The sequence below is a fragment of the Mus pahari genome, chromosome 21 (assembly GCF_900095145.1).
Source record: "Mus pahari chromosome 21, PAHARI_EIJ_v1.1, whole genome shotgun sequence".
NCBI lineage: Eukaryota > Metazoa > Chordata > Mammalia > Rodentia > Muridae > Mus > Mus pahari.
Window position 1 is genome coordinate 19,495,620 of NC_034610.1, and position 24,779 is coordinate 19,520,398.

Below are 24,779 nucleotides of genomic sequence, written 5' to 3' on the forward strand. Positions count from 1 at the left end.
GGAACTCACTTTGTAGACCAGGCTGGCCACGAACTCAGAAATCTGCCTGCCTCTGCCTCCCGAGTGCTGGGATTAAAGGCGTGCACCTCCACGCCCTGCTGAGGTAGTTTTTAGGGTCATATACTGGTGAGTCACAAAGAAGTAATGTGGTCAGAAAGTTTTACAGCTGACCCCCAAGACTGCACTCAGGCTGGTTAATAGATGGCAAAGAGTAGAGATGACAGGGCCTCCTCCTGTGGGCCCTGCAACTCACTCAGGGGATGGGATAGATTGTTGAGGTACTTTGTTCCTAGTTAGTTTCTTTTCTCTTCTTCTCCCCACCACCCCCGCCACTCCCCAGAGATAGGATCTTACTATGTAGCCCTGGCTGTCCTGGAACCCACTGTTTAGACCAGGCTGACCTTGAGCTGATAGAGATCCACCTGCCTCTACCTCTTGAGTACTGGGATTAAAGATGTGCATCACTATGCCAGGCTTCTTGCCGGTTTGCTATATGCTATGTGCTCCCTTGGGGCTCTTAAGCTTGCTCTGTTCTCCCTGCCCCAGTTCCCTTTGTCTGGAGGAAAGCATGGGAATTTGTCATCAGACTTAGGTTTATGTCCCAAACCTTGCACTTCCATGTGACTTTCCAAGTCTTAATTTCCTTGCCTATAAATAAATACCTTAAGGGGTCTTAAGAGTGAGTTGGGGGACCTCCGAGGTGAGGGATTGTGGTGCATGGACAAGTTCAGGCACTGGCACACTAACATTACAGCGTTTAAGTAGGTTCCCTTGTCCTTACATACCAGCCAGCCAACAGGAAATGTACCTGAAGAGCATCCTGCTGCATTGCAAACAGAACAGAGAGCCTGAATGTGGGATGTGTGCTCAGGCCAGATGCTATTCAGAAAGAGAAACATAGGCCAGCATGAGCAGGCAAACTCCTACTCACACCTCAATGTCCAGGTCAGGGACACCAGAAGTCTGACCTCAAAGATAAGATGCCTTTAGCATTGGGAGGATTTATGAGACCTACTCCTAGCCCAGTACCCTCTCACCTCTGTGGGTGGTGTGGGGCATGTGTGATGTGCGTGAGTGTGTGTGTGTGTGTGTGTGTGTGTGTGTGTGTGTGTGAGTGATGGGGTTCTTGCCCCATTGCCCAGGCTGGTCTTGAACCAGCCCAAGAAATCCTCTTGCTTCAGCCAGTTTTGGGACTATAGGCGTGTACCAAGTATTCTGGACCCCCTCTAATATTTAGTTTTGTTTTTTGAGGCATGATCTCACCTTGGCCCAGAGTTCGCTGTGAACCATCTCAGTCTCCTGAAGCTGAGATTACAAGTACGAGCCACTGTACCCAGCTTTTTAAAATTTATATTTGCTTTAAAGTATTATTTTATTTATTTATTTGTTTTGTTTGTTTGTTTTGTTTTGTTTTCTTTTTTTGTTTGTTTTTTTCAAGACAGGGTTTCTCTGTATAGCCCTAGCTGTCCTGGAACTCACTCTGTAGACCAGGCTGGCCTCGAACTCAGAAATCCGCCTGNCTCTGCNTCCCGAGTGCTGGGATTAAAGGCGTGCGCCACCATGCCCAGCTTTTTTTTTTTTTTTTTAAAGGGTTATTTATTACATGTAAGTACACTGTAGCTGTCTTCAGACACTCCAGAAGAGGGAGTCAGATCTTATTACAGATGGTTATGAGCCACCATGTGGTTGCTGGGATTTGAACTCTGGACCTTCAGAAGAGCAGTCAGGTGCTCTTACCCACTGAGCCATCTCACCAGCCCTTATTGGTTTTGTTTTGAGACAGGGTTTCTCTGTGTAGCCCTGGCTGTCCTGGAACTCACTCTGTAGGCCAGGCTGGCCTTGAACTCAGAAATCCATCTGCCTCTGCCTCTGCCTCCCAAGTGCTGGGATTAAAGGCGTGTGCCACCACGCCCGGCTTAGATTTTATTTTTATTTATGTGTATATTTGGTGTGCTTGTGTGACTGCTACATATGTGCAAGTACCCCAATAGGCTAAAGGAGGGTGCCATATCTCCTGGAACTTGACAACATGGGTGTTGGAAACTGAATTTAGGACCTCTGGAAGGCAGCACAAGCTTTGAGCTCCTAGCCGCTTCTGCAGCCCCCAATTTTTTTTTTTTTGTTTTTTTTTGAGACAGGGTCTCATGTTGGCCTCAAATTTACTGTGTACTGAAGATGGACCTTGAGTTTCCTGTTCTTCTGCCTTTACTTCCCTTGTGCTGCTGACACTGCACATGGGAGTGACAGTGCCCATCCTTTTTGTTTTTCTTTCTTGCCTTTATTTTCCTGTTTTATTTTTTGAGAAAGGGTCTTACTGCCTCATTCTGTATCTCTGGCTGGCCTGATTAATATATAGAGTAGGCTGCCTTCTAACTCGGCATCATTTTAGTTTCTGTCTCACTGGTGCTGGGATCACAGTGGAAAATCAACATACTTAGTTTTCCTCTTATTAATCTTAGCTTTCATGTTGTCTTTTCATGTCCTAAAAAGCATGTATGAGGCAGAAAGGCTGTGTTGAGATAGCACACTGTGGCATCTGTCTCAGTTCAACTTATTCTCTGATTTGGGTGATGATATGGTACTGCCCTGCATTCTGCTCTATATGCCAGTGAACCTTGGGAGGTTTCAGGAAAACCAAAATGTGTATAAACCTCCATTTTCCCTTTCTGTTTTTTGTTTCTGTTTTGAGGTAGAGTCTCACTAGATAACCCTGTCTGGCTTTGAACTTGGCATCAGTTTTCCTGTGCGGTGTCCCTATACATGGGCCACCATGCTAGGCTTCCTCTTCTGGGTTCTCTAATAGCATTCTGTTTTTGTCTATCAACAATGGGCAAACAGAATGTCTCCCTGTGTAACCTTTTTCTGCCTTCTCTGGCTCCCGTTTTGTGACTCACTGAGCTATGCCTGGGCCTCCCTGAACTTTCCAGAGCCTAAGGGCCCATTCTGCTGCTTCCTTTCTTTTCTGTCCCAAGGCTTCTGCTGAGAGGGAGGCGGGCATAGTGACCCCGGGTCCTGAGGGAGACCCTGGCTGGGGTTGGGTTTCAACTGAGGAAGCCATTTTGGATGGAGACACATTTTCCTTTCCGGAACATTGTGGTGGCCAACATCAGCAGCAGGAGCCCAGACAGCGGCCCGCCTAGTGCTTTGGAATGAAAACACTCTGCTTCTCCTGCTGCCTTCTGGGGTGTTGGCTGTCTGGGCTCCATGCTTAGGCCTGGCCTGCCTCAGCTGTCTGTGTGGCTCCACCACAGGGCGTGCACAGGCTCTCTGAAGGACGGGATACAGCTGGAAAATGCAGCTCGTGTCCTTTCTCGGAACACTTCGTTCTTTCTGGCTTGGCAGAAGTCTTCTTCATAAAGAGGCCTTGTGATGCCCAGGAACTAATTGCCAAGGAGAGTGGTGTACTTGGGGGTCAAGGTAGGCAGTCCTCCGTGGCACTCCTATGGGTTGGATCCCAGCAAAATGTGGTAACCCTAGTGCTAGGAAGGCAGGTTGGATCCTGTGGGACTACCTTGGGAAGAGCTTTGTTCCTCTGGCAGTGGCTAAAGGCAGTGTCTCCTGGTTGTAGCCTTTAGGGTAAGGATTACAGTAATAATCCTTACTATAAGAGGCCACCTTGCGGGTGAGATGGCTCAGTGGGTAAGAGCACCCGACTGCTCTTCCGAAGGTCTGGAGTTCAAATCCCAGCAACCACATGGTGGCTCATAACCATCCGTAACAAGATCTGACGCCCTCTTCTGGAGTGTCTGAAGACAGCTACAGTGTACTTACATATAATAAATAACTAAATTAAAAAAAAAAAAAAAAAAAAAAAAAAAAAGAGGCCACCTTGCAGCTTAAGAGTAGAGAGGACTCAAGGGGCCTAAGCCTCCATGCTGCTCATTGCCTGGGTATTGAGCTGGTTCTTGCTGCTGTCCATGCCTGCTTCCCAAATAGTTGAGATGTAACTACAGCTGCACTGAGGCCCCTGTCCATTACAGGACACCACAGGGCCTTAGGAAACCAGGGCAGCAACTGCGTCCCATCTGCCTGTTGACACCCTTTCAAGAACTAAAGTCTACTGGTTGTTGGTAGTGTGAAGGAAGAGGCAGGCTCTTTGAACCATGGAATCAAGGTTGGAGCAGCTCCTGCCCTTGCTGAGTGTAATGGGACATTAGCAGCTACATATGGTCCTGGCATTGTGTCACAGTGCCTGGACATCGGGATGAGTCTGGAGGGAGGCGAGTGTCTCTAGTACTGGTTCTTTTCTTTCACATGAAGGTGAGTGGAACAGCCATTTCTTGGGCTAGACTGGGCTGTTTTCTCAATATTAGGAGGACCCACTGCCTGTGACATTTCTTCTGGTTTTGGGGTCTGAGTCTTTGATTAATCGTCCTTGCCTATATAGGTCCCAAGAAAATTCTAGGCAGGTAATGTCACCTCTGGCATCTCATACTGGTGATAGTTTAGTTGTGGGAGGACTCAGGACTATGACAAAGGGTCATAAAAAGGACAAAAAGACCCTACAAAACATCTTGTAACAATGTGGGGCTTATTTTCTCTCCGTGCCCTGGAACTATGAGGTCCTGTAACCTGGTTGAGACCCTCTTAACATGGACATCTCCACTGCCTGAATAATGGTGTCCTTTCTGAGAGTGAGTTCCTTACTGTGTGTGTGCAGAGTCCTGGTTTGGAGCCAGGAGAGAGATGGGCCTCAAGATGCATGCAGAGTGATGGAAGGCATGGCTGGCCTCTCTGACCCTTCTCCCTGGACTAACAATTGATATAATCTGGAGACTACCCCGTCCATACTGATGCTAGTGTGCTAGGCTGTTTTTTTGTGGGGTTTTTTTGTTTGTTTGTTTTTTGTTTTGTTTTTTTTTCCCCCAGCTCTCGCTCTTAAACTTGAATTCATTAATTTAAACATCATTTCCGGCCCTGGAAGCCAGCCCTGCTTGCCATAAATAGAAGGGAACAAAAAGCAGAGAACAAAAACAGAGTGAGGATATTACACTTAACTGGCTCTGCTGCTAGGCTACAAAAGGCCCATTAGTGCTGAAAGGCACCCAGAGTGAGGCCAGCCTTGGGTCTCTGTCCCTCGGCCTCTGAGACCCAAGACTGTGCCCACATGGTGGGTCCCATTTCCTTCTGTCCTAGCTCTGGTTGGAAATATTTGTGGGGGATCATCCTTGCTGATTGAAGGGACTCTGTTCTCCCAGGGAGAAGATGAAGCTGGGCCTTGGGGTGGGGTGGGGAGGACTGGGGGCTTCCTCTTTACTCTGCTGGCCTAGCCTGCCAGAGGGAGGAGGCAGCTGGCTCCTGTGGGATGGGTTACATAACATCCACAAATGGCCCCTCAGAACTGTTCCTCCTGAGCCCTGTTTCCAGCATGGCGGCCAGCAATGGGCTGGTGTGGGGGGGTGGCTGGCACTCACCCTCCTGTTGACCACATGTGTCTGGAATGTGCAGATGTTTCCTTTGGGGCTCCAGCTGGCCCTTACATCCCCCCTACCCCCTACATCTAGACTAAGGAGCGGGCACCTAGGCCACTCCCCACAGCTGAGGAAGAAACCGAGGTTGCTTAGCTCTTGGTCTGGGCTGTAGCTTGTTGTGGGCAGCCTGTTGAGAACCTCCTACTGCAGCTCTAGAAAAGGGTTGGTCCTAACAACTGGCCTATCTTAGTAAGGGCTTGCAGTGTTTACAGTGACCCTCCTTGTTCTCTGCCTTTGCATAGACCTATATACTTGCCTTTATATTCTTGCTGTCCTTGTCTCAAAGATTTGCCCTGAGAGTGCCTGCTTTCCCTGTCTCAGTGTCACCCCAACTTGTGTAGCCTATGTGTGGAGGCCCAGGAAGCCCCCTGTTCCTCTTTATTAGAGGGAAATTGAGAGTCAGAAACAAGATGTCTAGTGGGGTAGGAGAGCCCACAAATATGCTTGGGAAGCTGAAGTCCCTTTTTCTTTTTAATAATTTTTTTTAAAGATTTATTTATTTTTTATATGTAAGTACACTGCAGCTGTCTTAAGACACACCAGAAGGGGGCATCCGATCTCATTACAGATGGTTGTGAGCCACCATGTGGTTGCTGGAATTTGAACTTAGGACCTCTGGAAGAGCAGTCAGTGCTTTTAACTGCTGAGCTATCTCTCCAGCCCCTGAAGTCATCAGGTCAGGTAGCCCCACAGAGGTGGCAGTATTGGGATCTAGCCCCACCACAGGATCTGATCTGAAAGTCAGGGTGCTCACATGTATGGAGTATGGAAGGTCTCTATTCACCATTTCCAACATAGTCACCCTTTGTGGAACAGGAGAGGGGCAGCAGATAGTCCAAGCTGGAAACACTCCACATCTATGTGGAGACTGAGATTCTGTCTTTCCTGGTAATGCAGGCAGTATGATGACTTGCCATATTGGAAAATAGTATGGACATTTCCCTGTTGCCCCAGTGCATGTAATTATTGTGTCTTCTGTAACTTGGGTTAGGTCTTTGTTGTTGTTGTTGTTGTTGTTTTGTTTTGTTTTGAGACAGGGTTTCTCTGTGTAGTCCTGGCTGTCCTGGAACTCAGAAATCTGGCTGCCTCTGCCTCTGCCTCTTAAAGGCGTGCACCACCAGCGCCTGGCACTGGCTTAGGTCTTAGAGGGTCTAGAGTACATGCCCTCTTACAGTGTTCTAGCTAGAGGGTCTAGAGTCCATGCCCTCTTACAGTGTTCTAGCTAGAGGGTCTAGAGTCCATGTCCTCTCACAGTGTTCTAGCTAGAGGGTCTAGAGTCCATGCCCTCTCACAGTGTTCTAGCTANCCTCTCACAGTGTTCTAGCTAGAGGGTCTAGAGTCCATGCCCTCTCACAGTGTTCTAGCTAGGCTACTGGCTCACCTCCGCATGGCAGGTAAAGGGCCTGTGCTGCTGCCCCTTACTTTTGTGTGCCTTCTGCCAGGATACCTTGTGCCTGGCTTAGTTTTGTTCCAGATCTTTTTAGAGAATCCAAATATGGTTCCTGGGCATCAGACTACAGTGACATCATCTGGCAGGAAGTCAGGCCTTCAAAGATGGGGCTAGTCAGGTTTGGCCATATTCTCAGAACAGTAATGGCAACAACGCATGGGGACATGGAAAATTTCTGTTCAGGGTCTTTGGACAGGGACCTCGTGTGTCTCCACTGTCCCCACCATGTCTGTTGGTGCTGCTTTCTAGCCCCAGAGATGTGAGTCAGAGTTGTGTCTAAGCTGTCTTGTTCACTACTGTGGGTTTGGGTAGTTTAGCTGAGTAGATTCCCTACAGCCCCATTTCTTTTCTAGGCAATAACCCAAGTCCAGATGAGGTCTGGGGATCAGTTCTACAAAGCAGCCCCTTGGGAAGGGAGCCTCATTGGCTTCACTGAGCTTGGCCTCAGTGGAGTACCTGGTTGGATGAGGAATTGAAGTGTTCTTACATAAAGAGGGGTCCCCAGTACCCTGAGGCTGATGTGCATCACCTGGTTTCTTAGGTGACCCTAGCAACTAACACTCAGGGTGGCTTTCTGAGAAAATGAAATTTGGAGATAATTCCTCACTTCCTTCCTCTTCGTCTTCTAATATTGAAGGCTGAGCTAGAAAACCTCCATGTTAGGGACAAAAGTATGAGCCTGCCTATGTTGATCTCTAGTCCTACCTCACCAGCCTTTCCTCAGTCTACATCCTGGTTTCTTCTAACAAGTTCAGTTTTTTCTGTTGTTGTCATCACTAGCCACTGGGAAGTCCTTGCTTAGGTCTAACTGATAGTTCCCCTGGTATGCCTATTGCCTCACATGTAGGAGCTTAGATAGTGGAGGTGAGATGAGCATAGCAAAGGGCCAGGGTGGTGTCTGGGAGATTAGTTGGGGATAGAGGCCAGGCCAGGAGGACTTGGTCATGTCATGGCACCGGGTTCAGTCTTTCCTGTGTCAGTCTACAAGCTGTTCATTGAGACGGTTCTTATTGATCTTAATACAGGTACTTAGAGTGCTGCTTCCACAGGGTGTGTGATGGTTTTCCTCTTCTAGGGTGACAGATGACAGTGGGGCAGCCAGTACACAAGACTGTCACATGTGCATGGCTAAAGACAGCATCCTAGATGGTTCACATCCTATAAAGTAGAGATTGAGCTCTCCTTATTCTTTGTTGTTGTTAGTTTTGAAATAGGGTCTTCCTTCATAGATCTGGTTGTCCTAGAACTCACTGTATAGACTGGGCTGTCCACCAACTGGGAGATCTGCCTGCCTCTGCCCTTCAAGTTATGGGATTAAAGGTATGTGCCAGTACTGGCAAGGTACTTCTTCTTAGGTTTTTTTCTCTCCAATTCTGTAATGGAATGAAGGAGATCCTTTGCAAGAAGCATGGTCTTGATGGGTGTCATCATCATCAGAAAACTAAGCACAGTCTTGTGGGGAATGTGGGTCACATGAGCTGGAGAATGGAGTAGTGTATAGTCCTAGAAAGTCACAGAGTTGTCCTCCGAATCAGGGTGATACAAGGTCTCCTGTCCCAAGCCTCACTGGACATTGGAGTATTTAGGAAGAATCCAATGAGTGGGCTGACTGAGGATTACTAAGAACCTGGAGCTAGAAAGTAGGCAGGTTGTTGGGTAGAGTTTGACACTAAAAGGGCCCAGCAGTGTCTAGGTCATTTATTTGCCTTCATGGGTGGAGTCCCAGTTACCTCTCTGTTATTAGAGTTGGGGCTAGACTTTTGACATTAACACAACTACAGACTGAGGGTGAAAGGCATGATTGAATTGTTTACATCAGTAGGTGTCGAGTTGTTATGAGAGCTTTCTTTTTTATTTATTTATTTATCTATTTATTTATTTATTTATTTTTGTTTTTTTTTGAGACAGGGTTTCTCTCTGTAGTCTTGGCTGTCCTGGAACTCACTCTGTAGACCAGGCTGGCCTGGAACTCAGAAATCCGCCTGCCTCTGCCTCCCGAGTGCTGGGATTAAAGGCGTGCGCCACCACTGGCCAGCTGAGAGCTTTCTTTAACTCTTCCTTTTGATTGGAGCTGTTAGCTTCTGAGTGTATCACTAGCCTAAAAGGTGTCGTTGGCATTTGCTGAAGAGTTTATTTACAGGGTTTGCAACAAGGGGGTGATTGGCCTGTACATAGTGGGTTAGATGAAATCCTATTGCATTTCTAAGCCTAGGGTTTTGTTGCTGTTTTTTAAGTATCTCACTATTTCCTGGAACTCCTTCGTGGGCTTACTGCCTCAGCCTCCTGAGCAGCTGTCACTCCATAAGTTTGCTGCTGCAGTAGCTCCAGCCTCTAATTGGTTTTTATTTTATCTGTGGTCTTTTGTGTAGAGGTTGATTATTTTAAAATGTAGTGGGTCTTTTGGTTTTTTAGTTTGTTTTGAGATTGGGATCTCACTCTAAAGCCCTAGCTACTCTAGCAGTTCAGCTTCCGCTTCTAAGTGTGTACTACCAGACCTGGCTATGTCTCTGTCTTAAAACAAATAAATAAAGAAACACCACTTGATTTTAAAATTACTTGTTTATGTGTGTCTGTGTGTTTTGTGTCAATCTGTCACGTATGCATAGGTTCCCGTAGAAGCCAGAAGAGGGTATAGGGTCCCCTTGGACTGCCCAGTGTGGATACTGGGACCCAAATATGGGTTCTCTGAAAGAGCAGCAAGATTTCTAACTGCTGAGTTGTCTCTCCAGTCTTACGTCTCTTGTCTTGATGCTTTATTTTTGTGCTTGTGCAGGCTCATGGTTTGAAAATGTCTGTCCCAATGACAGCATGTTCTGACTCCATCACAGGTTCCAGGTAACTTGAGTTACAAGGCCAGGCTCTGGTGCTGTCATCCTGCTTCTCTCCTGAGGCTTAAAGGCCAGTGCCTTTCTGTGACTCCTTCTCAGGCAGCCTCTTTACTTCAGTTTACAGACAGAGTAGAAAGTAGTATAGTTCATGTTCCCACATTTCTTCCTTTTTATTTTTTATGATGTGTTTTATGAGTGTTTTTCCTATAGTTTTTCAGTGCCCCACATGTGTATAGTGCCCACAGGGGACAGAATAGGTCATTGGATCCCCGAAATTAGAGTTACAGGTGGTTGTTAGCCACCATGTGGGTGTCAGGGGCTGATCTTGAGTCCTCTGCAAGAGCAGCAAATGCTCTTAACCTCTGAGCCATCTCTCCTCTCCCAGTATTTCTGGGGTGGGGTGAGGTGGGGCAAAGGACAACTTCAGTTGTCACTCCTTAGGAATACTGTCCAGCAGCTGGGTGTGGTAGTATATGACTTCAATCCCAGCACTCAAGAGTGATGGATCTCTGTGAGTTTGAGGCTAGCCTGATACATAGTGAGTTCCAGGATAACCAGAGCCACATAGTGAGATCCTCTTTAAAAAACAAAAACAAAAACAAAACAAAAAGGAATACTGTCCACCCTAATTTGGGGCAGGGTCTCTCCTTGGTCTGCATAATTAGGGCAGGCTGTCTCACTAGCAGGTTCCAGGGATCTGCCTGAATTTACCTTGTACTGGTTTACAAATAAGCACTACCACACCTGGCTTCCTTATGTGGATTCTGGGGAATAAACTCAGGTCCCCCATCAAGCACTTCACAGATTAAGCTCTCCCCACATTCCATTCCCACATTTCTTAATTCCTCTCAACAGTGCCTCTAGACAAAACTTCATAGCATCTTTTTTGAAGTCTGAGTTGTCTTTCCTCCCCATTTTTATGTGTATGTGGTATGTTTGTGTATGTTTGCATGTGTATACAGATGGGTGTAGGAAATCCTGAGGTTGATGTTGGGAATCTTCCTTGGTCATTCTTCCATCTTATTCTGAGGCAAGTCCTCTCAATCAAACCCAGTATGGCTAGCCAGTATGGCTAGTCTCAGCAGCCAGAATTTATGAGGGTTCTGGAGATCTAAACTTCAGTCCTCTTGCTTCTGAGGCAAGTGCTTTAACAATACTGAGCCATCCCCCAAATCCTGAATTAAGGGTTTTTGATAGTTTGTTTGGAGAGATTTGTTATGTCATCACCAGCACTGTGGTATGGGGTTATCCAGCAGGGCTCTTCCTTAGACATCTCATCTCAGTGCCCCTATTGCATCTTGGGAACATTCGAGGATCCTCTACTACCATCTGGTTTCTCCAGCCCTGGTGAACCCTAAATCTTATGTAAAAAAAGTATAAGGAGCCAGTCCTTGATTGTGTGGGACCCTTCTATTGTGCTGGAGGTAGCCCAAGGTTCTTTTGGAGAAAGGCTGTGGAGGTCACAGGGAACATGCTCAGGTCAGTTATTTTGTGTGGCCCTACTGTAATGGTCCTCAGTACAGAACTGAGGTGTTTGCAGATTCTGAAGTCCCTGGCTCTTCAGTGGAGTTTCTCCAGATTAATTATTTCTCACATCTTTCATGAGAAAATGTGTGTGAACTTGACCACAACCACTTCTTGCTTGGTGGCCCTGACCTTGACTCATAGCCGCCCGCTGTGTCTCAGTGCCTGCCACTGAAGGGCAGCAGCAGAGGGCATGGAAGAGCCTTGCTCCACTTTCCCTTAGAGACTGGTAACACTTTGGTCATTCTGAGCTCCCACAAGAACTTTTTCTGCTGCTGGCCAGGCTGTGCCCCAGTACACAGATCTACACAGACCAGCAAGAAAAGCCCTCTTGGGTACTGAGAGTTGGGGTGGGGGCTTGTGGGGCGAGGAGCCATAGTTTTAGATTCTGGGAAGCTCCTGGTGAGAACCAGATATGCCCTCAGCTAGCTCCGAGCTCCTATCCTCACTCTCACTTATTCCGCAGAGACCTGTCCCACAACCTACTTCAGACGCTGGACATCGGGCTCCTGGTGAACCTTTCCGCACTGGTGGAGCTGTGAGTATCCCCTTCCTGATGATATGCCCATCCCACTAAAGGTTACTCAGGGCAAGCAGGAAGAGCTACCTGTCATCAAAAGGTTACATCATGTCCCATCTTTCTTTCTTGCAGGGACTTAAGCAACAATAGGATTTCTACATTAGAAGAAGGCGTGTTTGCTAATTTATTTAATTTAAGTGAAATGTAAGTTTCTTTGTTTTTAGTGGATCTCAGTGATTGGCCTCCTGTCCCCATCACCTGTTTTGTCATCTTGCCCTGTTCCCTAGTCCCTCCCAGTTTTGAGAGCTGTGGGTAGTGGGAAGCTGAACTGCACCCCTGCTCGTCTGGTGCCCCACACCTGCCCTTCCCCTGCAGAAACCTGAGTGGAAACCCATTTGAGTGCAACTGTGGTCTGGCGTGGCTGCCACGCTGGGCAAAGGAACATCAGGTGCATGTGGTACAGTCTGAGGCAACCACATGCAGGGGGCCCATTCCACTGACCGGCCAACCTCTCCTCAGTGCCCCCTTATTGGACAATGCCTGTGGTGAGTGCAGTGGGTATGGGGCTGTAGGACAGGGATGACATTTTTTCTTATTGGGCAGGACCCAGGGAGAGTGGAGCCACAGACTTGGTTGCAGATGAGGCCCGGGGAAAGGCATACATGGGAAGATAGTGGCCAGATAGGGTCTAGAAGTCCTCTTTGTGGGTGGCAGCTCTGACATGGATTTTAAAGAGGGTTGGTAAGGGGCAACCCTGGGATCAGTGTCTTTCTCTGTTCCCAGGTGAGGACTATGTCGCCTGCCTCCCTGACAATAGCTCAGGTGTCATGGCAGCAGTACCCTTCTTCTTTGCGCACGAGGGACCACTGGAGATTGAGGCCTGCAGTGCCTTCTGCTTTTCAGCTGGTGAGGGCCTTGCAGCCCTCTCAGAACAGAATCAATGCCTTTGTGGGGCAGGCCAGGCCTCTAACTCTTCTGCAGCCTGCTCATCCTGGTGTTCCAGCATCTCACCGTCCCTCAACTCTGCCTGTGGGGGCCCCACCTTGCTCCAGCACACCTTTCCCGCCTCCCCAGGGGCTGCCCTGGTGGGGCCCCATGGACCCCTGGCCTCTGGCCAGCCAGCAGACTTCCATATTACTTCCTTCCTGCCCATTAGCTCAACACGCTGGAACTTTGGAGATGGCTCCCCTGAGGTGGACATGGCTGGCCCTGCTGCCACCCATTTCTATGTGCTACCTGGGAGCTATCACATAACAGTTGTGCTGGCCTTGGGGGCTGGCTCAGCTCTGCTGGAGACAGAGGTGCAAGTAGAAGCGATACCTACTGTTCTGGAGCTTGTGTGCCCATCCTTTGTGCACAGTAACGAGAGCCTTGAACTTGGCATACGGCATCGTGGAGGCTCAGCCCTTGAGGTCACCTATAGCATCGTGGCTTTGGATAAAGAGCCTGCCCAAGGTATCTACCCTGGTTCACCCGTCCTGCTTCCTCTTGTAACCTGGTGGTAGGGCAGAGCCAGGCACCCGGCCTCATTCCTACCCTGATGTCTTGTTCATTGCGTACCATCCCTAGTGGTCCACCCGCTCTGCCCCTTGGGCACAGAGATCTTCCCTGGCAATGGGCACTGCTACCGCCTGGTGGCAGAGAAGGCACCCTGGCTGCAAGCACAGGAGCAGTGTCGGACTTGGGCTGGAGCTGCCTTGGCTATGGTGGACAGTCCTGCCATCCAGCACTTCCTAGTCTCCAAGGTTACCAGGTACACCTATGCTGGAAAGGGCAAAATGAGTGGGGGTTGCTCAGAATTCTAGGTGTGGGCAAAGCCCTGAAACCTGTAGAGGCTCAAGAGGAAAGCTGGGCAGCTGGGCCTTTGTGTATTGCCCCACAGGTGGCCTTGCTGCCAGCTCTGTGTATATAAAGGCAGATGTAGGTAGGGACAGCTTCTCTAACTGATTCTGGGAAGTGTCAAAGATGGAGCTGGGTCCTGGCCCCCAGTCTTTCCTGTCTCTGTAGGGGAAGGCCCTGGGTCCTGCTGACAGGACTAGTTCTTGGTCACTGTTGATTGTATTTTCTCCTCCTCCTACTGCTGTGCTCACCCCCACCCCACCCCCTGAATACCTCCCCTCCCAATGCCACATGCTATCCCATCTGTGGAAAGCCTTTCAGGCTCCTCTGCCCTGCCCCGGCTTGTGGGAACATAATCTTGGGGCCTACAATCCTGTGTCTGGGTGGGCTCCAACTCTCCTGGGTGATTGTTCCCTGGGTGGGATTGGAATACCTGTCTTGTTCTTTTTTTTTTTTTTTTTTTTTTTTTTTTTTTTTTTTTTTTTTTCTTTTTTTAAAGATTTATTTATTTATTATATGTAAGTACACTGTAGCTGTCCTCAGACACACCAGAAGAGGATGTCAGATCTCGTTACGGATGGTTGTGAGCCACCATGTGGTTGCTGGGATTTGAACTCGGGACCTTTGGAAGAGCAGTCGGGTGCTCTTACCCACTGAGCCATCTCACCAGCCCCTGTCTTGTTCTTTACATTCCCTGTGTTCTTGGAAATAGAGGTCCAGAGTGGTTAAGACCTGCCTGCTCCAGAATCATCCAGTTGATGGGTGATAGTGCCCTACATGGAACCAGGGCTCCATTATGTCTCCCTCCCAGGGTGTGTGTCTAAGTTTGTGCATATATGTTCCTGTGTGTATGTACCTGTGCCTAAGCTTGGCCATGAACCTCTAGATTTTGCCTCTGGAGGGGCCTTCAGTGTTGATAGTACTATCGTGCAGCATCCATAGATGCAGTCTTGGTCCTCTGCTGCAGCTCTCAGAGTTTCCCTTCAGGTGTGGTGGCCCATGATCCTTGGCCAAATCTGAGATGGGTCCCCAAGAAGAGGTAGTTCCATAGACATGATTCTGGATGAGTGTGACTATGAGCCTGGCTTGTGCTCCTTGCTGGGTAATGTTTCTGAGGCTGTTTTACCACGTGAAAAATGAGGCTGGTATGGCCCATTTACCAGGGTATTATGAAGAGTATGTCCTCAGAGGTCAAACAGAGCTGCCCCCTGACATCTTGGCCATCCCTTAAATCTGGCCACAGGAGCCTGGATGTGTGGATCGGCTTCTCATCTGTGGAGGGGACAGAAGAAGGCCTAGATCCCCAGGGTGAGGCCTTCAGCCTGGAAAGCTGCCAGAACTGGCTGCCTGGGGAGCCACACCCAGCCACGGCAGAGCATTGTGTGCGGTTGGGGCCCGCTGGGCAATGCAACACAGACCTGTGTTCCGCACCACATAGTTATGTCTGCGAGCTGCGGCCTGGAGGTATGGACTGCTGTGTGGCAGAAGCCACCCTTCCCTGTGCTTGTCTTCTAAGCTCAGTATTGACCATGAATGTTTGCTCTTGTGCCTGGGTTGGGACAAAACCAGAAGAAATAAGGACAGAGGAAACAAAATGAGAGGGGGCCAGATGATTTTGCCAGGTGGCTTAGCCCTAAGTCCAGCTCCAACTTGAATGTTTCCCCAGTGTCACCTCTGCCTGGCCCTGGTACCTCATTGCATACTTACTACTCCTAGGGCCTGTGTGGGATACTGAGAACTTTGTCATGGGAGTGTCTGGTGGAGGCCTGTCTGGACTCCTGCATCCATTGGCACAGCAGGAAACTGTCCAGGGTCCCCTGCGGCCTGTGGAGGTAGGCCAGCCCTTCTGTGTTCTAGAACCCTTTGTGGGGGCTGGGGATAGGGTTCAGTATCTGGGTTCAGTTCCTACTACCTTAACCCTAAAAAAAACAAAACAAACAAAACCCCTCAAGTTGGTTTTGTTAGAAGTTGTTAAAATTGTTAGTGTGCCCGGTGTTACAGTTAGAAAAATATTGAAGAGTGGAGATGAAAAGCATCTAGTTCTGTTGTCGGGAAATTCTGCTTCTCCTGAACCTTTGCTCAGATAAATTTTTATTTTTTTCACACAAAGTCTTGTTGTATAGCCTTCCATTTCATCTTGCCATTCATTATCACAGCCCTAATAATTGTACATCTCCTTTTCCTTCACGAAACAGGATCAAACAATCCCTCAGGACTAAATTCAGACACAGACAAAATTCCATTCCATCCATACTATACAATCAAAGACATTTTAGGAGTACTAATCATATTTCTATTCCTCATAACTCTAGTACTATTCTTTCCAGACCCTGACAACTATATACCAGCTAATCCACTCAATACTCCACCCCATATTAAATTAGAATGATACTTCCTATTTGCATATGCCATTCTACGATCTATTCCTAACAAACTAGGAGGATTACTAGCCCTAATCTTATCAATCCTAATCCTAGCCCTATTACTTTTTCTATATACATCTAAACAATGAAGCTTAATATTTCATCCAATTACCCAAATATTATACTGAATTCTAGTAGCTAACCTACTAGTCCTAACCTGAATCAGTGGACAACCAGTAGAACACCCATTCATCATTATTGGCCAACTAGCTTCTATTTCCTACTTCTCCATTATCTTAGTTCTTATACCAATCTCAGGAATTATTGAAGATAAAATACTAAAATTATATCCATGTCTTGATAGTATAAACATTACTCTGGTCTTGTAAACCTGAAATGAAGACTTATTCTTCTCAAGACATCAAGAAGAAGGAATTCATCCTCACCATCAACACCCAAAGCTGATATTCTAGTTAAACTACTTCTTGAACGTACATAAAATTACTTAGTACAACAGAACATTAATGTATAGATCTTCCTGCTTCAGGCTTCCAGTTGTTCACACATGGCTTTGATTTGGTTTTTTGTCCCAAGTGACATGAAATGAGGTTTATGGTGGCCTTGAGAGGGCTATCCTTACACTACCAGGGGTAGATCTTTTGAGCTGAGGCTGTCTCATCTCCTCCAGGTCATGGTGTTCCCTGGCCTGAGCCCTAGCCGGGAAGCCTCTCTCACTGCAGCAGAGTTTGCGACCCAGGAGCTTGAAGAGCCTGCCCAGCTGCGTCTGCAGGTGTACCGGCCCTCAAGAGGAGCAGGTGGGGCTTCGAAAGGGAAAGGAAGTGGAGGCTTAGTGAGTTGTCTGAATTTTCTCATGCCTTCTGATTCCAGCCTCAAGGTAGAGTGATGGCAGGTTCTGCAGAGTTGCCAACTCCTGTTCCCTTGTCCCAAAGATAGATTGGGTGGTACCTGATTGGGCATGATCTAGAGGCAGGGGAGTGATGATGGAGACAGGGGAACTGTTTATCAAGGTTTGGTTTTATAATGGGTAAGTGGAGCATCCCGGATAGTAGCTTGTTAGTGAATCAGGCTCATGACATCCTTCCTTTCCCAGCAGCAGCCCCAGAAGGCAGCAGTGAGCCTGACAACAGGACTGAGCCGGCTCCTAAGTGTGTGCCTGAGGAACTCTGGTGTCCAGGAGCCAATGTCTGCGTACCTTTTGATGCTTCGTGTAACTCTCATGTCTGCATCAATGGGTCTGTGTCAAGGCTGGGACTCCCTAGGGCCAGCTACACACTATGGAAGGAGTTCTTTTTTTCTGTGCCTGCAGGGCCTCCCACACAGTACTTGGTATGTGTCCTGGTGTGGGTCTCTGACCTATTCTTGAGGCTACTTCCCCCTATCTACCCAAGATGGTGGTCTCTCAGCTAGATACCTTGCAGGCTTCTTTCTCTACTCAATAGCCTTGCCCTGATGCTCTTCCCTGCATCCTGCTCCAGTGCCCAGTCTCATCTCCTTCTCCATCCTCTGTCCTAAGGGGGAACTTGTACTCTCACTTGGAGCAGCTGCCTGCTTTCTAGCTTTATGTCCCTGAGAAAGTTCTTTCCACCTGTGCATGTCCCCTGTGTTACAATGTCCTGTTTGACTCAGCCATGAGTGCCTTGAGGCAGGGATTCTACGAAGCACCATTTTCAGTGCTGAGGCCTGATATGGGTACTCTGTCCTCTCTGTCTCAGTTGTCCTTCTAGTCTTTATTATGAGGATGTGATACAATACTGCCTCCCTCTTCTATAGGTCACCCTCCACAGCCAGGATGTTCCTATGCTCCCTGGTGACCTCATTGGCTTACAGCATGATGCTGGCCCAGGTACCCTTCTACACTGTCCTCTGGCTTCCAGCTGTCCTGGCCAAGCCCTGTACCTTTCAACCAATGCCTCACATTGGATGACCAACCTGCCTGTCCATCTGGAAGAAGCTTGGGCTGGCCCTGTCTGCTCCCTACAGCTGCTTTTGGTCACAGAACGGCTTACACCACTGCTGGGCCTTGGGCCTAACCCTGGACTACAGCATCCTGGGCGCTATGAGGTCCGGGCTACAGTGGGCAACAGCGTATCCAGGCAAAACCTGTCCTGCAGCTTCAGTGTGGTCTCTCCAATAGCTGGGCTGAGAGTCATTCACCCCATTCCCCTTGATGGCCACATCTATGTGCCAACCAACGGCTCAGTCTTGGTGCTTCAGGTAGATTCTGGTGCTAATGCCACTGCCACAGCTCAGTGGTTTGGGGGCAATATTAGTGCTCCCTTTGAGGATGCCTGTCCTCCTGAGGTGGATTTTCTCAAGCAAGATTGCACAGAAGAGGCCAATGGCACCCTGTTTTCAGTGTTGGTGTTGCCCAGGCTCAAGGAGGGGGATCACACAGTGGAGATTGTGGCACAAAATGGAGCTAGCCAGGCCAACCTCAGCCTGAGAGTGACAGCTGAGGAGCCCATCTGTGGCCTCCGTGCTGTGCCAAGCCCTGAGGCCCGAGTGCTACAGGGCATCCTGGTGGTAAGTGTGTCCTACAACCCAGTCCTCTAAATGGTAAAAACAGGAAGTCCCCCCCCCCCCCATTGAGGAGGGATGACCTTCAGGTGTTTTCTAGGGGTGATAGCAACTATTACAGGGTTTCAGGGGGACCTGTTGGGGAGCCCTTGCCTACTTAGTGATTATATCTCTCTTTAGTGGTGCTGGGTATGGAACCTAGGGACTCATGCAAGGTAGACAGATTCTTTTGTTTTGAGTACACCTGAGCCCCATTTAACAATTTGTAAGTTACTGAAGGTCACAGTTAGAACATCTGTTCCTACTCTTCAGATTTTAGGAAGCACTTCATCACATTTGCCTCCAACCTTCCCTGAGCCTCCACAAGACCCCATGTGTTTATGGACCATCTGTGGTGCTTGTCTACCTGATGCATGTGCCTGCTGAAATGGGATCTGAAACCTCAAGATCTAGCTAGCTGCTTTAGTACCCTAGGGGGATGGCATTGTCCTCATCTTGGGCATGCCCACCCTAGCACCAGCAATCACTCATTTAAGGGCCATTTCTGTCCATCTCTCATGACTTGTCCAGTTGTACACTGTGGCTTCCCCTGTGGATATACCTGTTCTTCATAGGCCTGGGTCAACCTCTGAGACTGAGGTCCATTGAGATTCAAATGTTTTCCCAAAAGATTATCCACTGAGGAGGAAGCTTATGAGGACTGGCTGGTCAGGGTGACTGTGTTGCTAATGCTAGGTCCACTTCACAGATGCAGGGATTGAGGAAGAGGTCAGGGTATAATTAAGACCACTTGACTATAGGTTAAAGAGGTGACTTTGACACTGGCTCTCAGTACCCAAGCTTGGCCCCTATACTATTTAGCTCCTAAGCCAACATGGTCCCTGGTACTTCCTTGCTCTCCTTTACCTGGGTGCCTTGCAGTCAGGGTTCAGCTGGTAGACCCCCTTGGCTACCCTGCATCACACACAAAATTCTTCAGTAAGTCTTGAGGGAGACAGATGGGACCAGGAGCAGAGTCAGCTTTAGGCTGGAACAAAAATCATAGCTTTGGCCAATGTCATATCCTTTCCTTAGCGGTATAGCCCCATGGTAGAGGCTGGCTCGGATGTGACCTTCCGGTGGACCATTGATGATAAGCAGTCCCTGACTTTCCACAACACTGTCTTCAATGTAATATACCAGAGTGCTGCAGTCTTTAAGCTCTCGGTAGGCAGGGGCCTGTGGAGGGTGGCATGGGGTCCTGGGATATCTGGGTGCTCACTTTTGCCTTCTGTTCTGCTTTGCTTTGCCCCTGAGGACCCTGCTGCAGCTGTGGGTGAGTGTGGGGAGGCTGCTGAGTCGGGGCTCGAGGCCTTTCACCCATTGATCTGTCCTTGCTGCCTCTGGGCCATACCCACTGATGCCTGTCTCCTCAGCTGACAGCCTCTAACCATGTGAGCAACATCACCGTGAACTACAATGTCACTGTGGAGCGGATGAACAAGATGCATGGGCTGTGGGTATCTGCAGTACCGGCTGTGTTACCCCCCAATGCCACACTGGCACTGACAGGTGGTGTGCTGGTGGATTCAGCTGTGGAGGTGGCCTTCCTGTGAGTGCCTCTGGGCCTAGCTGAACAGGGCCTGGGCTGGGGGTGGCATCAGGTTCTTATTTCTGCCCCTAGCATTTACCCTGGAATCCTGGTTTAGAGCTTTAATTTCCCCCTTTATTGGGAGTACTAGTGGGTAGGACCATGTGGGGGCCGGAGGTCTTGGTATAGTAGAGCCAATCTATCTAGTACCTTGAAGCCATGGCCCAGGAAAGAGTGATTGTAGAGGTTCACTCAGAACCAGGGTTGCCCTGTCTGCTTGCTTGCTCACTATCTGCCTGCTGCCCTGGCAGGTGGAACTTTGGGGATGGGGAGCAGGTACTCCGCCAGTTCAAGCCTCCATACGACGAGTCCTTCCAGGTTCCAGACCCCACAGTGGCCCAGGTGCTGGTGGAACACAATACCACGCATATTTACACTACCCCAGGTGAGGGGTGGGGCCATTGCCTTTCAGGTCTTGAGCTTGGACAGCCTACCTTTGGGTATGGCAGCCCATATTACTCCCACTTTGATCCAGCTTGGGTTGGTGGAGTAAGGCCCTTACTTGGATAAAGGAGGGGCACCCACACATCGAGGATTGGGGGTTGGCAGGGTCCCTGAGGCCTCAATTTAAGATTTCCAGGAATGGGGTCCTCTAGTCTCCAACTTTCAGTCTTTTAGGGAGAGTAAGATGGGGTCATTGTTTAATTGTAAAACTGCCTGATGCTGTACACCATAACAGCTCCACTCCCCACTTGGCATGTGATACTCATGCTATGTTCTCACTCTTGCTTGTGTTGGTATTCGCTTCCATGTTCACCTTTAATGCAGTTGTGCTTAGAAATAGTCCTATCCATTTTCTTGCTCGTTACGGACTCTTGGGTGCTCTGCCCCGTATATGCCTGGGTGTGAACACTGTGTCCATGCAGTAACAGGTGCTTGGTGGGGGTTCTGTGAGTAGGAAGTCCCACTTGGGCCTGTCTCCACAGGTGAGTACAACTTGACCGTCCTTGTGTCCAATACCTATGAGAATCTGACGCAGCAGGTGACAGTGAGTGTGCGCACTGTTCTCCCCAATGTGGCTATTGGCATGAGCAGCAACATCCTGGTGGCCGGCCGACCCATCACCTTTTCCCCATATCCGCTGCCCTCAACTGATGGTGTCCTATATACGTGGGACTTTGGGGATGGTTCACCTGTCCTAATACAGAGCCAGCCAGTACTCAACCACACCTACAGCATGACGGGCACTTACAGAATCACCTTGGAGGTTAACAACACAGTGAGCAGTGTGGCAGCACATGCAGACATCCGTGTCTTCCAGGAGTTGCGTGGCCTGACAGTGTATTTGAGCCCATCCGTGGAGCAGGGAGCCCCCATGGTAGTCAGTGCTTCTGTGGACTCAGGTGACAACATTACATGGACGTTTGACATGGGAGATGGCACAGTGTTCACAGGCCCTGAGGCTACAGTACAACATGTATACCTGCGGGCCCAGAACTTCACAGTGACAGTAGGAGCAGCCAGCCCTGCTGGCCACTTGTCCCAGAGCCTGCACGTGCAAGTGTTTGTCCTGGAGGTATTACACATAGAGCCCTCTACCTGTATCCCCACACAGCCTAGTGCCCAGCTTATGGCCCATGTCACTGGGGACCCTGTCCATTACCTCTTTGATTGGACTTTTGGGGATGGCTCCTCCAATGTGACTGTCCATGGGCATCCATCAGTGACACACAACTTCACTCGGAGTGGCATATTCCCACTGGCATTGGTTTTGTCAAGCCATGTGAACAAGGCACATTATTTTACCAGCATCTGTGTGGAACCTGAGATATGTAACATCACCCTGCAGCCTGAGAGGCAGTTTGTGAAGCTGGGGGATGAAGCCTGGCTGGTTGCCTATTCTTGGCCCCCATTCCCGTACCGATATACCTGGGACTTTGGCACTGAAGACACTACCCACACCCAAACTGGGGGCTCTGAAGTGACATTTATCTACCGAGAACCAGGCTCCTACTTGGTGATAGTCACTGTGTCCAACAACATCTCTTCTACCAATGACTCAGCTTTTGTGGAGGTTCAGGAGCCCGTGTTAGTCACTGGCATCAGGATCAATGGCTCCCGTGTGCTAGAGCTGCAGCAGCCTTACCTGTTGTCAGCCTTGGGCAGTGGGAGCCCTGCCACCTACCTGTGGGAACTGGGAGATGGCAGCCAGCGTGAGGGCCCTGAGGTCACCCATATCTACAGCAGCACCGGTGATTTCACTGTCAGGGTATCTGGCTGGAATGAGGTGAGCCGTAGTGAGGCCCAACTCAACATCACCGTAAAGCAGCGTGTGCGGGGCCTCACCATCAATGCCAGCCGCACAGTGGTGCCCCTGAATGGCAGTGTGAGCTTTAGTACCTTGTTGGAGGTAGGTAGTGATGTGCATTACTCCTGGGTGCTCTGTGACAGATGCACACCCATTCCAGGCGGACCCACTATTTCCTACACCTTCCGCTCTGTGGGCACATTCAATATTATTGTCACAGCTGAGAATGAGGTGGGTTCTGCCCAGGACAGCATCTTCATCTATGTTCTGCAGTTCATTGAAGGACTGCAGGTGGTGGGGGGTGATAGCGGCTGCTGTTTCCCTACCAACTACACACTGCAGCTGCAAGCTGCAGTTAGGGATGGCACCAACATCTCCTATAGCTGGACAGCCCAGCAGGATGGTGGCCTCACTCTCTTCAGCAGTGGCAAGAGCTTTTCTCTCACTGCACTCAAAGCTAGCACCTACTATGTCCACCTTAGGGCCACGAACATGTTGGGCAGTGCCTCAGCCAACCGTACTATAGACTTTGTGGAACCTGTGGAGAGTTTAATCCTATCTGCATCCCCTAATCCAGCTGCTGTCAACATGAGTCTCACCCTTCGTGCTGAATTGGCTGGTGGCAGTGGTGTTGTTTACACTTGGTACCTGGAGGAAGGACTGAGTTGGGAGACCTCCATGCCATCTACCACCCATACTTTTGCTACACCTGGCCTGTACTTGATCAGAGTCACAGCTGAGAACCAGTTGGGCTCAGTCAATGCCACAGTTGAAGTGGCCATACAGGTGCCTGTGGGTGGCCTGAGCATCAGAACCAGTGAACCAGATAGCATCTTTGTGGCAGCTGGCACCACTGTACCCTTCTGGGGTCAGCTAGCTGAAGGTACCAATGTGACTTGGTGCTGGACCTTGCCAGGTGGGAGTAAGTACGGCCAGTACATTGCTGTGCGCTTCTCCACTGCTGGCAACTTCTCTCTGCAGCTTAATGCTTCCAATGCAGTCAGTTGGGTCTCAGCCATGTACAGCCTCACAGTAGAGGAACCCATTGTGAACCTGATGCTGTGGGCCAGCAGCAAGGTGGTGGCGCCTGGGCAGCCAGTCCACTTTGAAATCTTGCTGGCAGCTGGCTCTGCTCTTACTTTCCGACTTCAGGTTGGTGGGTCTGTCCCTGAAGTGCTCCCTAGCCCCCACTTCTCCCATAGCTTCCTTCGGGTTGGAGACCATGTGGTGACTGTGCAGGCTGAGAACCATGTGAGCCATGCCCAGGCACAGGTTCGCATCCTAGTGCTGGAGGCTGTTGTTGGGCTGCAGGTACCCAACTGCTGTGAGCCAGGCATGGCCACAGGCACTGAGAAGAATTTCACAGCCCGGGTACAGCGAGGTTCCCGAGTTGCCTATGCCTGGTATTTCTCCTTGCAAAAGGTTCAGGGTGACTCATTGGTTATTTTATCTGGTCGTGATGTCACCTACACGCCTGTGGCTGCAGGGTTACTGGAAATCCATGTGCGTGCCTTTAATGAACTAGGTGGTGTGAACCTCACACTCATGGTGGAAGTCCAGGATATCATCCAGTATGTAACACTTCAGAGTGGCCGCTGCTTTACCAACCGCTCAGCCAGGTTTGAGGCTGCTACAAGCCCCAGTCCACGGCGTGTAACCTACCACTGGGACTTTGGGGATGGGACTCCAGTACAGGAAACAGAGGAATTCTGGGCTGACCACTCCTACCTGCGTCCTGGGGACTACCGTGTAGAGGTGAATGCTACAAACTTAGTGAGTTTTTTCGTGGCACAGGCCACAGTGACTGTCCAGGTGCTGGCCTGTAGGGAGCCTGAAGTGGAGGTAGCGCTGCCTCTTCAGGTGCTGATGCGACGTTCCCAGCGCAACTACCTGGAGGCCCATGTTGATCTACGCAACTGTGTCTCCTACCAGACTGAGTATAGATGGGAGATATATCGTACTGCCAGCTGCCAACGGCCAGGACGTATGGCTCAAATGGTACTGCCTGGTGTGGATGTGAGCCGGCCCCAGCTGGTGGTGCCACGGCTGGCACTACCTGTGGGCTACTACTGCTTTGTGTTTGTGGTTTCATTTGGGGACACACCATTGGCACGGAGCATCCAGGCCAATGTGACAGTGGCTGCTGAGCGTCTAGTACCCATCATTGAAGGTGGCTCATACCGGGTATGGTCAGACACGCAGGACCTGGTGCTGGATGGGAGCAAATCCTATGACCCTAACTTGGAGGATGGTGATCAGACACCGCTTAACTTCCATTGGGCCTGCGTGACTTCAACACAGGTCAGCCATGGGTATTTAGGGTAACAGGTCCTCCCTGACTCTATCTCGCCCTTAATGTCTATTAAGT

The 24,779-nt window shown here is 49.4% G+C and overlaps 1 protein-coding gene across 5 annotated transcripts in view; it reads left to right on the forward strand.

Moving 5' to 3' along the window:
* The window catches only part of Pkd1 (polycystin 1, transient receptor potential channel interacting), a 51,097-nt gene that overhangs the window by 4,754 nt on the left and 21,564 nt on the right, over positions 1–24,779 (forward strand). For 3 of the 5 annotated variants that reach the window (XM_021221629.1, XM_029532840.1, XM_029532843.1), the window contains exons 2-15: positions 11,740–11,811; positions 11,926–11,997; positions 12,169–12,338; positions 12,577–13,248; positions 13,363–13,546; positions 14,876–15,096; positions 15,349–15,464; positions 16,684–16,810; positions 17,107–17,342; positions 17,787–18,539; positions 19,608–19,739; positions 19,949–20,124; positions 20,415–20,548; positions 21,090–24,712. In XM_021221629.1, coding sequence (XP_021077288.1) covers positions 11,740–11,811; positions 11,926–11,997; positions 12,169–12,338; positions 12,577–13,248; positions 13,363–13,546; positions 14,876–15,096; positions 15,349–15,464; positions 16,684–16,810; positions 17,107–17,342; positions 17,787–18,539; positions 19,608–19,739; positions 19,949–20,124; positions 20,415–20,548; positions 21,090–24,712 — 6,688 coding nt within the window. The remainder of the gene's footprint in view (positions 1–11,739; positions 11,812–11,925; positions 11,998–12,168; positions 12,339–12,576; positions 13,249–13,362; positions 13,547–14,875; positions 15,097–15,348; positions 15,465–16,683; positions 16,811–17,106; positions 17,343–17,786; positions 18,540–19,607; positions 19,740–19,948; positions 20,125–20,414; positions 20,549–21,089; positions 24,713–24,779) is intronic. The other 2 variants (XM_029532841.1, XM_029532842.1) reach the window with 1 other exon arrangement.